The sequence below is a fragment of the Schistosoma haematobium genome, chromosome 4 (genome assembly GCF_000699445.3).
Source record: "Schistosoma haematobium chromosome 4, whole genome shotgun sequence".
In the NCBI taxonomy this organism is placed as follows: domain Eukaryota; kingdom Metazoa; phylum Platyhelminthes; class Trematoda; order Strigeidida; family Schistosomatidae; genus Schistosoma; species Schistosoma haematobium.
In genome coordinates, this window is record NC_067199.1 from 19,204,541 (window position 1) to 19,220,252 (window position 15,712).

The 15,712-nt window shown below is 32.2% G+C and overlaps 2 protein-coding genes across 2 annotated transcripts in view; one reads left to right on the plus strand and one right to left on the minus strand.

The window, feature by feature from the left end:
- Positions 1-2,000, plus strand: part of MS3_00010916 (uncharacterized protein) — a gene marked incomplete at both ends in the record, with an annotated part of 30,940 nt that extends 28,940 nt beyond the window's left edge. The window contains one exon of the mRNA XM_051219330.1: positions 1,780-2,000. Within this exon, the coding sequence (XP_051066433.1) occupies positions 1,780-2,000 (221 nt within the window). The remainder of the gene's footprint in view (positions 1-1,779) is intronic.
- MS3_00000433 (uncharacterized protein) overlaps positions 582-15,712 on the minus strand; it is a 63,282-nt gene continuing 48,151 nt past the window's right edge. Inside the window, exons 36-41 of the mRNA XM_051208198.1 lie at positions 14,784-15,053; positions 14,192-14,332; positions 13,091-13,255; positions 10,540-10,638; positions 9,472-9,913; positions 582-6,761 (exon numbers count right to left, since the gene is read on the minus strand). Coding sequence (XP_051066434.1) covers positions 6,668-6,761; positions 9,472-9,913; positions 10,540-10,638; positions 13,091-13,255; positions 14,192-14,332; positions 14,784-15,053 — 1,211 coding nt within the window. The 3' untranslated portion in view covers positions 582-6,667. The remainder of the gene's footprint in view (positions 6,762-9,471; positions 9,914-10,539; positions 10,639-13,090; positions 13,256-14,191; positions 14,333-14,783; positions 15,054-15,712) is intronic.

Genomic DNA, 15,712 nt, shown 5'->3' on the forward strand with positions numbered 1-15,712 from the left:
AAGCCTCCATTGTGTTGTTTCGTTCATGTTATCAAATGGTTTCTCGTAGTCAATGAAGTTGATGTAGAGTGAAGAATTCCATTCAATTGACTGTCCCACAATGATCCGTAGTGTCGCGATTTGGTCTAAACATGATCGATCCTTACGGAATCCAGCCTGTTGGTCTCGAAGTTGGGCGTTAGCGGAGTCCTTCATTCTGTCTAGCAATATTCTGTCGAAGAATTTTCCTGGTATTGAGATAATAGTGATGCCCCTATAGTTATAACAGTTGCTGAGATCGCTTTTCTTTGGTATTTCGACCAGAAGTTTTTCTTTCCAGTCTGTTGGTACTTGTTCTTCATCCCAAATCGTGCTGAAGAGAATATGGAGTATCTTTGCAATTACTGCTACATCTGCTTTCAGTGCCTGTGATGGAATGTTGTCTGGTCCTGCTGCTTCACCGCTCTAATTTGTCTGATGTCCATGCTGATTTCTTCAATTGTTGGTGGGCCAACATCGATTGGGAGGTTTATATATATATATATATATATATATATATATATATATATATATATATATATATATATCATTTCCGTCGGGAATTGGAAGCAGACATATTATTATTTGAACAGAAATATTGGTAGAACGGGAATACATATACGTCACACAATTCACTTGATTTATATCTGGGCTGCGATACTGCCAGGGTGTTTAGACCGACGCGGGTGGTTTTCTTAGTGGTCCACACTCGGAGCTTTTAACTTAAGGGTCTGATCCAGAAGGTAGTGGTGCAACGTGAGGAGATGCAGTCCCATGGTAGCCGGTGACCGACAATCGGTTCATACACCATTCGTTCCTTCAGGATACTGGAGCTAATGTGCAGCATTGGTTTGGAATCAGGGTTTTCCATCTCCCCCATGTGGATGCTCTGTGCCCATCAACCCTGTTAAAGCGCCGAACATTTGCTTTTTGTCCTCTGAATTTCGTAAACAACACCATCGCCGCGAGAAGTTAGTCAGTAGGACTTCCCTGTCAGTGGCTGTATACGGGTGGCCATGTGTGAGCATTTGGAGAAGGAGAGCGAATTCTCGTTGCCCTTGGCCGTACTTGGGCATTTGGGGGCAGACATCAAAACAATTAATAACGGCTGGAAACAACTGGAAAGGATTGACTAAGACAGAATTCGATGGCGAATCCTGATGGGTGGTCTATGCTCCTCTAAGAGGGGTAAAAGGCGTAACTAAGTAGTTACTAAGTGATAAAATTAACGGTTACTCAGTAATTTAAGATTTTTCACTTCACACTCACCATATCTCATCTTCTTCAGGAATAAGGTTGCTAATGAAACGATAAAACGTCTTTATTATGCTGTTTGAATATAACGATTACTGTTGTCATCCACTTAAACTACTTATTATGAATCAGGAAGTGACTTTATTTTGTATCCGTCGTTATATATTTGACTTCGATAAATTGCATCTCTATTTTTTTCAACGTCCCTGTATTATAGGCTTTAGGGTATCTCATTCTATTAGGAAATATAATTCTAGCATCGTTCCATACCTATGAATAGTGGAGACACCTATGTGTTCAATCTATTTTTATCCTTGTCTTTTTTTGACGGAACAAGACACAATCATATCGGCATTCATACTTGTAAAGTTCATTAGCAATGTTCCATCTTGGATATTACTGTTATTGTTAATTTTCAGTCGTATGTTTTTTTTATCGGACCACAAATATTCTTTTTCATAACTAATATGTTTATGTCTGATATACATTTACGTTCTATTTTTAAAGGTAATCCTTATGGTGCAATGTATTCAGAAGTTCGTCGTCATGTTATGCTTAAAGATCCTAGTTTAGCTTCAAATCCTGAAAAATTAGATAAAATTACAATGAATCGTTTACTAAATGCTTTATCTACTCCAGTTTTAGTCAGTTCGAATGATGCACGCAATCAAAATACCACTTTCCCATTACGTAATAAAACACAAGCTTATCCTCAGTCGAAAAATTAACATCTCATTATGATCTTTTTATACCATCAGTTGCTTAATTAAATCTAAAGACATATGATCCTTCATTCGTCGGTGCTTTTTATATTACTCTTCATTTTTTTTGTACCGATATAATCTATTTGTGGAAATTAATTTTTTACTCATTCGTTTGTTCTCCTTCCTCTATGGTCTCTCTGTCTCCTTTTCTTGCTTACCCCTTATGTTTCGTTAGTCTCTTGTTGTTTTAATGAAAGCATTAATTTTCTCTGAATTATTGCATTTAATATTGAAAAAAACGAAGCAGAAGTAAATTAAAATCAATAAACAAACAAAATTTTGAGAGAAAGAAGAACCAAGAGAAACTTATTAGAAAAACTGTTATTTTTCTCCTTCATCTATCCATTACAGTGAATATAATTGGATAATATAACTATGTATTTATTTGCTGTTACTATGATTATTCTTATTATTACTGTTACTTCTGAAATTACATATGATATAATCATTATATTATTATGTACAGTATTGTTATTTGAGAAATAAAAAATGATTGTCAATAAATCTACTTATTACCATATAACTAGTATGGTAACTTTTATACACCAATTTTTTTCTGTATTTAAGCATTGTTGTCTCTATGTGTATAATATTGTTATACAATTAGATTCATGATATTAAGACCGGTCATTACCTTTCGGTTTATTTGCCAAAACTATTCTAAACATTTCACATTACTATATGCATATAATTGTCTAGTTTATTCTTGAAAATTTTTTTTATATTTTTCTTTTTTGTTGTTGAGAAAAGTATCTGTTTAAGAAATTTTGCATATTTCAGTGTACTCTTCAAATCATATTATTTTGTTTGTTGTTGTGTTCAATTATTAATTTGATAATGATTACAACAAAGTTATAATTTAATGGAAAACATGTAATTTTCAAATCATTTAGTATTTTCTTTGAATAAAGATTCATAAAAAGACAGATGTGTTGTTATACATGATTATATCGTGTTTTTGATATTCAATAAGACTAATTGTATTATATTAGATAGAAATGTTACATTATTCAATTTTGCTTGTTTTTAATTATTATTTCATATTATAAACTGTTAAAAAAGAGAATGAAGCTCAATCTGCTTTGTTTTCCATAATAAAAATCAAAATAAAGGTGAATATTTTCAATTAGGTTACATGACTAATGACAAAAAATTGTTGAGATAATTTACTAGTATTGAAGTTTATTCTACCTCGCATTATCGTTATATTTTTGGGCTGAAGTTATCGGTGATGTTTTCTATGTTCGCTAAATGTGTTTTATTCAACAATTTCAGTTATTTCCTTGTATATTTAATGGATAAGCAGTGGATCTAAGTGTAATTTCCATTGGAAATTCTCTTTTGAGATCTATTGTTTGCTATATTTGTGTTTTCTATTGAACTGTGCTAAACTGGAAATATTCATTGCAGACAAGTTGCGAATAATTTCAGCAGCTTGGAATGAAATCATTATTGGAAATATACTTTAACGTGAAACATTCAATGACTAAATAAACTCAGAAACGACAGGGAATACTAGTTACAGAACACCGTAAACATTCAGAACGGTGTGGATAACCTCAGCCATATTGTTTGCTAACATTAAAAGAAACCTAGTTTATCATTGCAAAGATTAGTGACATCCATTATTGTATGTGAATAGCAAAACACTCTCACTATCCATACCCCTTATTATCTATGTTACTCTAGAAGTTACTGATAAAATTTGTTTGGCTTGTTGGATTTCCTCAAAATTTCGAATCAATTTTCTTTTCTGAAATGACCATTAACAGATATTACAGCGAAGTGTACTCACGATATACATGTGCTTCCACAGGTCTACATATCTTGGGATGCAGATTTATATTTGTCTGTTCACAACTAAGTGTCGTGACGGGCGGGGTTCGTCATCTGATGCTGATACACGTTGTACAACGCGCTAACCCCTTAACTGACTAGGTGAGCGAGAACACAAGGTTGAACAAGTAAGTGTATTAGGTTACCGAGTAACATGCACAAATACTCATTTACATTTATACCATTCTAGTCTTCAGGAAATCGATCCACTTCTTAGCCAGTGAAATACACTTTTGATTGACATCCACAGACCTCATTAGGCTACTTCTGATTGGCTTTCCATATCACTAAGACATCTCTTTACTTTGATATATATATAAATCTTGTGTGACAAGCTATAAGATTTCTGTATATTATTTAATTTAATGATTGATTTGGAATACTATAAAATTTGTTCGGTATTGTAATCACATCAAATCTCATATTTCGGATTTTCAAATTTCGTAATCGTAAGTATGACAATATGAATTTGTTTTAAATGTGAAATCTTTTCACGAAATGGAAAATATGGTTATCTGTTTCAGCTTATTTTTAACGTAACCGGAACGCATCAATTTAAGATGAGAAATCGAAGGTGCAGTTAACACATACTACAGGCTAATATGTGATGATTAAATTCTATACCTGTCTTTTGATGAAATATACTATGGATGCAGTCTGTTAAAAGAATCAGATTACCTCTCCCACATATCAAAACTATCTTGCCATCAAATGGAAGGTTTTGTTCATAAATAAACATCCACTACGAACATACGTAGTATATCGCAAATAGTGGGATACAGATCCGACACTAACTCAAAGAATTATATGTACCTAGTTTTGGCTAAAAATATTACGATAAAATTTTAACCATTCTTGATTGAAGCCCCCGGTCCAAGCATCGGCAAATAATGCACAACGTGGAATCCTCTGGGACGACATTTGTAGAACATTTCCAAGCCACCGAAGTTGGTGCTTCAAGATAGTGACAACAATCAAACTATCGTCGCTATACCCGAACACACAATTCCGAACCGCTGCATTACTCACGTGGTATTGTCACTGGATATCAGCAATCCTTCGGAGACAACGATGATCACACACAGACAGTCGTCTAACATCCTCAACTCGGAGAGGCCAGGTCTCACAAGCATAGAACAGAACTGCTCTCACCGACGCGTTGTAAATTTGACCTTTTACAGCCAGACTGACGTCACGAAGGCGCCAAAGATGGCCCAGATTTGCATAAGCTGCTCTCGCTTTCACCGTATGTGAGTTGATCTCATCATTCACGCCACCACCAACACTTACGCAGCAACCCAGATACACGAACGTCTGAACTAATTTTATCCGCTCACTACCCAGAGTGAGTGCAGGGTCGTGCCAATCTTGTAGAAGTACTTTGCACTTCGAAGATGTAAAGTACATACCATACCTACGGACACTGATTGCCAACTGATTAAGTGCGGATTGCATGGCTTGGGCATTATCGCACAGTGAGACAATATCATCCTCATACCTAAGGTCGAGAAGTCTTGCTCCAGGAAAAAGATCCACACTACCATTCTCTACATCCATAAGGGCTGTTTCCAGAATGTCGTCGACAGCAAAGTTGAAGAGGAATGGTGAGATTGGGCAACCCTGCCTAACCCCACTACTCGAATGGAACAATGGAGAGAGGTGGTTGTATATAGGGCTTTTAAGATGTTAATGAAGTATACCCTTCTTCAACAAACAATCCCAGAGAACAGTCCTGTCCAACGAATCGCAGACAGCCCTGATGTCAAGAAACACTACGATTGTTGGCCTGTGACAAAACTGAATATATAAGTGACGTAATATAAAGGAAATAAAAACGAATGTTATTATATGATTGTGAACAAGATTTGCCTGAATGAGGTTTGAAGCAACAGAGAATTTTCCAGTAGTAGTTATCATTAATATGTGCAAGGTTTGTGATACTGCCCGGGTGTCCCAACCGAAGGAAGGGCACACTCAGAGCCTCTAATCTGAAGGTCTAATCCACAAAGCAGTTGTGCAACGTGAGGAGATGCAGTCTCATGTTAGCCCGTGGCCGACAATTGGTTCATATGTCATTCGTTCCCTCAGGATCCTGGAGCCCATTTGCAGCATTGGTTTGGAATCGGGGTTTTCCAACTCCCCTATGTAGATATCTCTGTGCCCACCAATCCTGTTAAAGCGCCGAACATTCTCTTTTCGTGTGTCTGAAATGCATGACTCATATCGCAGAGGCTGAGATTGGTGTTCTGGACTTAATATGCAGGGATAGGCGGGAAGCAGGACCGATAAGGACTCTAGACGGCTCGTACGGGTTTACGTGTCAATAGTCCGGTCGATTAATCACTGTACTCTAATTGGCGGTATCATTACGTGATATACTGATAGGGACACAAACGTACAATTTATAACAAATATAATAAGCAAATAACCACCACATAGTGTTTTTCATTTAAACATCACTGCATAAAAAAAACAATATTTTTACAATGAGAGAGTGCTCAAGAGGGAACATAACAACGGTTTCTTGATTATCACATTCGTGTATGATATGATCACTGAAATATGTGGGTAGATAAATATAGAGAGGAAAAAACTTTTCAAAAAATACCTGAACTACATGAACAACATCAAAAGTTATGATTTATAAATGGTCCCAACACAAAAGACAATCGAAAATATAAACGTGTCTACATATTTAACTACTGAAATTAAATTTCAGTAATCCCAAAATATTAGAAACAGTGTGAAAAGAAAACGCTTGATATGTATTGGTAGATTAGTTCTGTTTTATTGATTTAAAAGTAACGTTGTTGAAATTCGTGATGCCACTGATTGAAGTCAACGTAGAACACAATCAGACAACCAGATTTCAGACCAGCGAAAATAAATCTACAAGACACGAAAGAATTACATATTTCTTATCAAATATTGATCATAAGCAGCAATATGTACTGATGATCTGTATGACTGTATCGTCAATGAAAAAATTAATTGGAATAAAATAATAGAATAACTGCTGAAATTGAAATTCAGTAATCATCAGAAGTTTGAATATTATAGCATTTGAGAATTTTTAAGTTATAATACATTAAATTGCTCTTTTTCATAGTAAAATTTACTGGTTACTCATCGTTTGATTTAATTATTAGTAATAATAATTGATTCGTTCAACATTGTATGCTGAGTACACTATGGAGTTGTCAAGAAAAACTGTAGCAGTGTTAGTAGTGATAGTTCATCTGATGAACCGTTTAGGAATTAATCATATTATCATTATTTTCACAAGCTGAATTTTATATTTATTGCCAAACTGGAAATATTGAAAGGATGAACAGGTTATTTATGAGAAGTCAAATATCATTGAGTGATTACAATTAGACGTTGACTTTGGATCCATAGAAGAAATTTCACTGTAGAGAAGAAGTATTAAGCCATATGTTTGTATAATCGGTATCTATTAGAATATAACGATCTCTGAAGATTTGCATTGTTAAGAGTAATTGTATTTTATGGTTAGAAATGAATTAGCAGGAAACAAATAGATGGAATAATAATAAGAATTCAATCATTTCGATGAATTCTCAAAACTTGTTTTCTTAACTCACTTTTCAAGAAATTCAAACACATCATTGATGCTATGCATATAACCTAAAGTTTGAACTAACAATTTATGACTACATAAATTTTCATTGTATTTTGATTTCGATTACTTTATTACTATCAGAATAGGGATTTGTGGAGATTGTAGTAATTTAATGGTTGAATTCATGAGTCGATTAAAGCTAGACCACCATGGAAAACCTGTAAGCACTGGAAGGCCGTTTCGTCTCAGTATGGGTCTCCTCAACAGCGCGCGCCTACGATTCCGCACGCGGGATTCGAACCCAGAACCTTCGGTCTCGCGCATGAAAGCTTAACTTTTAGACCACTGATGCACCATCAGATGATGTCCATGTCTAACTTTAACCAACCCATGATATTGCGCACTGCTGAGGAGTCCCATACTAAGACGAAACGTCCGTAAACCGCTTCCAGGTTTTCAATGGTTGTCTAGCTATAATTGAATCATGAATTCAACCATTTTATTATTATATTCCTGTTTTAAATAAGGTATTGTGTAAAAGTAGGCTGCGGTACAACATACGTATAATCAAATCATTATACTTTGTGCAGATTTTTAATGTCATTGATTAATTTTCGTTACATATTAACAAGTGTATTTTTAGTATTGCTTATTGAATGGTTTGTGTACATTCAAACAAATAATCAACATCTTTAGAGCTATTTCTCTTCAAAAGTTGCCTTATAACCTCAAAGTAGTAAGGAAGAATTTGATAGCTATTTAGCATAATTGTGGCTTATCGAACAGTACTTCACTTTCATAAGGTGTTGAAGAAATTGGTTAGTTTACAAAACCTTTATTCTCGTCAGGTTATTTGATCTGAAAAGGTTACTTAATGTCGGAGGCTAAGTGGCAGTTTATCTTAATAGAGATAAAGCTAGGAAAATAAATCATACAGTTAAAAGCTTTCAATCTAAACTGTCAGATTCTGCATGGAGATATCTTATTTATCAAATTATATTATGAATTTATATGGATGCCCCTATAAAGATAAATTTGTCTCGATTCTTATTATCCTGTCATAAGAGATTAACTTTACGGAGACAGTAGAAGGGCTTATTGAGTCATTGGTGTTGAGACTAGTCATTTTTACAGGTGAAAATTAAGCAAAACACGACGATAAACTAATTCGTACCATGATGACTATTGAACTCATAACGTTTGTTAACTCGTATTTTTTTCTCATTCTATCGTTCTGACATTAATTATTTCACAAATACGTTTTGATAAAAAAATATTCCTTCTGTACAAGAAACAGTCAATCGCGAATGCTACCAGATATGCATATTTCGATCACATGAAAACTAAGTTTTGACAAACAGTATTGAAATTAGAACGGATATTAATCAAACGAAGTTTCTGTACTTCAAATGAGAATATCAAAAGTATTGACGAAATAACAAGAATCAATAAACAAGAAATTATATTTCCAATGGTGATATTAAAATGTAATGAATATATCTGATACATTGTATCTATTCTCAATTCATGCCACTTGAATCCTTTCATTATAAATTTATAATTATCTCTATAACTAAATCTCGGAAGTTTACTAATCCAACCAAAACTCAAAACAACAGTCAGTGACTTCATGAAATATCAAGATATTTTGATTTGGCATTTGCTGTCTGTTTTCTTTTTCATTCTACTTTTATAATGCATTAACATTGAGCTTCCGATAAAAGTAATACAAAATACGATACAGGCAACCCGATTTCAACCCTAACACATAAGCAATGCGTTTTATGTATTTAAGGTCGATTAATCGGGGATTGAAGAGAGGATTAAGCATTCACAGAATATGAAATCCATAGTTAGCTAGTTTAATTTCGACTAACACAATTAATCACTATATAAACACAGTTTTTATTTTAAGCAAGTTATACAGAAACACTGGTAAAATAACAATCACATAATTCTAGGGTATATAAACATTTATATATTAATATGAATAGTAAAAAACCAAGCATATCTTACCGTTGATCATAACTTAGGCACAACGATTCAATAGATGTATCACATTTAGGAAATGCATGAATTGGTAATAAATTATAACTTCTTAAAATCCATATAACACCATCATTACCGGCTATAAGAATGTAACGACCACAATTACTAAATAACACAGCATTAATTTGATATAAACATTTTGTGTTATTTGAAAGAATGCTTAAATCAGTAGTACGTAATAATTTTCCATTTAAAGTATAAATTGATAATTGTGATAGATTAAACAGACCAAGTAGATAACCTTCACGATGATAAGTGAGTAGATTCGGCTGAATTGGTGCTGTAACATCATTGTATACTATTGCTGTCGATGATGATGTTGAAGGTTGATGATTTAATATTGTTGTACATGGTGAAGGTAAGCAACGCAATAGTTCACCACGAGTTGAATGTAATAAACAAGTTCCATCTACATAGTAAGAACGTAAGCACATCAAGAAATAAAACCAATTATATGATATCAAAAAATTTTAATATTAGAAACACATGTTCTTCTTTACCAGTTTACAAGCTATGCCTGATGCACGCACATAGTCTGTATAGTGTAGAGTAGACTATATTGGTTTTATGGTGAGTTTCAATCCAATTGTTAAGGGGGCTATTGAAAATGACATTTCATTGACAAGAGTTGACAATAAAATCCGGAGACTGAAAATATGAGCGTATACATACATATATTAACTAATATATAAAACTGTGCGATAACTTGAATTCGATAATCGGTGTAGGCGTAAACTTCCCAAAATTAAAGAATTAGATTAGATCAAAAGTATCGATATTTATTACATAATTGAACTTCATTATACACAGCTTTTCAGTGAAACTTTGACAATCAATCTTGAAGTAAGTCTCGTATTCTAACAAGAACACTAACAGGATAGTAGATTGTATTTAAATGTTAATCAATTTGTAAAATATGGAATAAACCAAAACCGATGATAAATTACTAAACAAGTAGAAATAATGAATTTTTGGAAACCAATAAAAATATTGCTTGAAATTGAATACTGATAAAATAAATATGTATATACTTACTCATTGATCCACTTAAAACTAATCCTAATTCAGCTGACAAACTGATACAATTAATACTTGTTTCATGACCATTTAGAATAAATAATGGTTTTGGTAAACCTATAAATCAGACAGACAAATAGGTCAAATACTTAGTTTTAGCATACAGAATGTAAAAATAGCTAATCAAGGAATAATAATAATAATATAAAGGGCTAAATATGCTTGAAAAATCAGAATAGATGAAGGTAATAAAAGAGAAATGAATAAATATTATTTCAAACTCATCGCAAGATATATATAAACAATATGAATAGATTGTTATAAATTAAACAAAAAATTCTTGGGAGAACAATACAGGAATGGTTTTGAATCAAACAACAGAATAATGCAACTCATTTGCCGAGTACACGTACATTTACTCGAGTCACATTATTCGTGAGTAGGCTAGTAATACTACCCCATAGCCAATAATGAAGTAGACAGATCAGTATTTGAATTCAAGACATACTGGTCAAAATCTATCATTGTAGTTCACGTTGATAATCTTAGAGATCAGTTTCTATTCAGTGAAATACAACACAAAAATGTAGAAGACAGAGTACTTTATTCAATTTAAGACTTTTTAGTGGCAGTCAAACTTCACATCTTTAAACATCACTGTAACCATACTTTTAAATCAGTCAACTGTTTGCTAAATTTTTGTACAACAGAAATAACAATGAGATTTTTGCCGTCAAACAGTATTATATTTACATTTCACATCTAGTGTTCACTTAGAATTTACTTCTTTACAGAAACGTTTTAAGCTCAAAAATGAATTGAGGTATTAGTAAAGAACTACGTTGCACAAAGACTCATAATCTGAAATTTCGGAAAGTTGGCGTAAATTTATTTGCTGACTTCAAGTTAAGACCTCATTATGAAATATCATTTGTAAATTGTGCACAAGACAAAAGTACAATAGCGTTAAAGTCGCTTTAATCAATAGGTGTTTGGTCAGCTTTTTTCCACTATTACTGTTAATACTTCGGACTAAATTTAGTTAATCGTTATTAACACATAGACTTCTTTACTGGATGCCTGAATAACATCATAGTGTGGTTCCCAATCACAATATGAATGTTTCTTTCTTTTATATGTAAATCATTAAGAAATTGCACACTGGACAATAATCATAGTTTAACTAACTTTTAAATCCATTCCTTTATTCATGTATTTTTTGTTAGATTACGTTTGTTAAAAATGAGAATTTATTCAACAGCAGAACCTTTGTAGCGTACATTATATTTAAACTTACACACGGTAACCGTATGTTTCTTTAGTGATCATCAAACAAATGAATAATCTTTCTCAGTTAGTGTTTCAATTTCATGTAAACAAATTTAGTATATCTTGACCTTACAGAGCTAAAGAAACTCCAGTGAAGAAGTATGCAATTTCTTTCACATATATAATTACTTTCTTGTTGACCTAATGTGATCTCGTAGATTGAATAATATTCTCGATGTCTCAGGGTGAAAATCATACTGAGATACTGATACACCAAGTTGACTAATACCGAATGGGGAGAAACGAGAGTTTTGAATTCGAATGATAGCAATATGCTAGGAAAATATTCCTAGCTTACTGACATTTTTCTTCAAACTTGTTCTACATCTATTTCAATCCTGTATAATAAAACTTCAGTTATGACAGATCAAAATATTGACACAACTTAATGAGACATTTTGATTACTTTAAATATTATTATTGTTAAAAATATTATCAACACTGACAACTATTGACCAGCTGAAATGAAAGCGAATCCTCATGAAAATATGGATGAAAATATTGTGGTTTAGAACGAAAATTACGGGAAATAGCTCAGAGAAAAATCAATATCAATAAAATTAGTTAGCGAAGAATTTTTGACTTAAATTATTACGTGAACTCAATAATCACATCGAACTGATTATTCACTTCATAGATTATTTAATTTCATTTTACTAGGTTAGTAGCAATAAATTCAAAATGACTTATATCACTGATTTATGACATTTAAAGAGCCAGTGAAAACTAAGTGGGTATCTAATTATTTTATTGTCTCATCATATTACTCTTTAACAGTAAGAACCAACAACAATCGAAATTAGAACATTCAGTTGTCGTAGGAACTGAATTAATTTTAGATTACCGTAATCAGTGTTCAATAGTTCATTTAATCAACTATAATCTATTTACAATGTAGCACAATTTAATCTAATCCCATGGTTGAGTAACAATTATTTCATCTTTAATATGGTTGGAATTCATTAGTTATGACTTCTTACTGAGAGTTTCAGCAATTTAAATTCAAGTAAATCATCAGTTAACAGATGATAATTATTTATTTACGCGAAATGTTTACTATCAGATAAGTTTGAAATTTTCACGTTTTCCCTGTTTTCTTTTGAAAGTTTCATATTTAATATAAAGAACGAAAACTGAATACGATGGCATCTTGTTTATATTTGTTTTAAATTGTCTAATTTTTGCTGGAAAATTTAATGGTAAAAACTATTCACAGAAAATGTTAAGAATGCAAATTTACCTTGACTATTGATAACGCATGAACGTTGTACACTAAACATCCACAACATCACGGTACAATCTCGACTACCAGAAGCTAAATAATGATACTGACTGAGATGACACTCTGAACGTGCTAAGCATGTAACAATATCACTATGCCCAAATACGGCTTGAATAAAACGGCCTAAACATTTATTTAATTAAAAAAAAAGAAGGCAGATGAGTAAACAGTTCTAGAAATATGATTTAATATTACAATGAATAATGAAAAAATAAAACTGACAACATCCGACAGATTAGTTTAAATGAGCTGAGCAATTTTAAATTAATCTGAGAATAAGTATAACGTGTATCAAACTTGAAGATAATACATAAAGAAGTTGATTCCAACTTGGTGGTTTAAACGTAATGTCCTAGGCTACAAGACTTCAAGGTCCTAGATTTAATCTCTGGTTAATTTGTCGCTCAGCAAAATTCAAACGGATCATTAACTACGATGAAATAACTGTCCAATGCACTATGGTTTTCAATGTTCTTTTGACCAAAATTAGTCCATAACGAAAACTGTCACGAAATCAAAAAGACGTTCAAAAGCAACCAACTAGAAACTTGATAGGTTGGCAGATTCAAAGCAGTGCTTGAAAATCTTTTCAACAGTAACGATGTAACTGAGATCGTAATTGTTTTCATGGCTTAAGGTTCACAATTGTAGAGGTAAGCAAATTATGTTCAAGTCCTTAAAAACTAAGTATGAATTTTTTTAATGCTGAAGATATGCGTTGCTGATATCAGAACTAACATCAAACAGAAATCAGTAATGAACAGTTCCTAGTTATCTTTTAAAGTTATCTAACATAATTGAAATGAATTTACTTAAAAATGTCAACTGTATAAAACTAGAAGTAAATACACTTTCGGTTATTTCTATCAAATCAAATAAGTTAGAGATATAGATAAAAGATATTTAGAGGAAAATCCCTATATATTTCAAATTGTAACAACAGAAGACGAAATCTCCTATAGAATATGTAGAACACAAGGTAAATATATATCATCAATTATTTATGGATAAATTACAAAGATGACACTGTGTTATGACGATAAAAAACACACAAATTACCATTATTTGATCCATAAATACGAAATGATCTATCGTAATAACCGCATAATATTACAGCTCGACTATCAGCAGTTACAACAAATTGGTTGCTGGTGATTCGTATATTTTCATCAAAATCATGTCCTAAACAACGACCAAGTGCTGAAGATAGTTAAAAATAGAAATTAAAAAAATACTACCAAAAACCAAAAGTATTGAACAGTAAAGAAATGAATTTCTAAAAAAAATAATAATTGAGTATTGTTAAAGACAATTAAGTAATAAATAAATATTGTCCATTGTCTAAGCAGACTTAATGAATTGTGTTGAGACGGTTAAATTCTTTGTATACTTGATAGTGTTTATTCTAAACAAGTTTGTCAATTCATTGAAGTCATTTACGAGAAAATGAGTGATTAAAGTAATGTAGGGGAGTAGCAGTATTGTTAATAAAGTGTCCAATCTCCAGTATTTTGTAAAAAATAAGTGAGCATACAATGTTTAACTAAGGAGAATACAAGTGGAAACAATGATTCCGAATTTATCAGACTTAAATTATAGTTCACAAAGTAAGTGTATCAGTCTAATAAAACTTGTAATAATAAATACTCACGTAAAACTATTTCTGATTTTAAAGGTAAACCATGTACTTGATCTGGCCCATATTTTGTTGATATATTTTCTTTCAAATGTGATGATGACATAGATTGACTGGTAATACCAGAAGATGAGGGCATAAAAGAAGCATTGGAACTATGCGTTAACGATACAGAGGATTCATTATTTTTATTGGTGTTGTTAGATGAAATTTTAGGATGTTGGATTTGTGGATCTTGATTATTCATTATCATATCAGTTGAATACACTTCGGAGTTGATGCGAGCTATCCATCCATTTCCATAATAACAAGATAAATGGAAGTATTAAATATATGGCTTTGTTAGTAATTAAATAAACATATCATTTAACCATAATCACATACATTACAATGAATGGTTAAACTTGTGTATTTTAATTTTTCATCAATAAACTAAAATCAGAATTCATACCATGATGATGAATATTAGTAGATTCAGAGGAAGACATCAGAGTCCGATAGTTACATTTTAATTCTTTGATTGTCTTTCTAGACAATATCATTGACACACATTTTCAAGACAAGAACTGACTAACAGCATGTTCAATTGACCTAAAATTTAATCGGTTTCTTTCATTTCCAAAATTCACATCAATTACCTAGGATAATCATTTATACGACATAACATATGTAGTTTTACAGAACTACTACCTAATAAACAAACTATAATAATAGTTTTGGAATGAATAATGAATAGACATTATTGATTTAATTGTGAATACAATCAATCTTTAAAATCGTAAGTACAGTTGAAATTTCTCTAGATATGTAAATTTATCTTTCTGTATTAAAGAGGAAGAATGTATTTGTAAAATCTCAGCGAAAGAATTTGAAGTAAATCCAACGTTTCGCCTGGCAAAGAAAACGTTTGGACTAGATTGCCATGCGGAAGGTTGAATTTACTT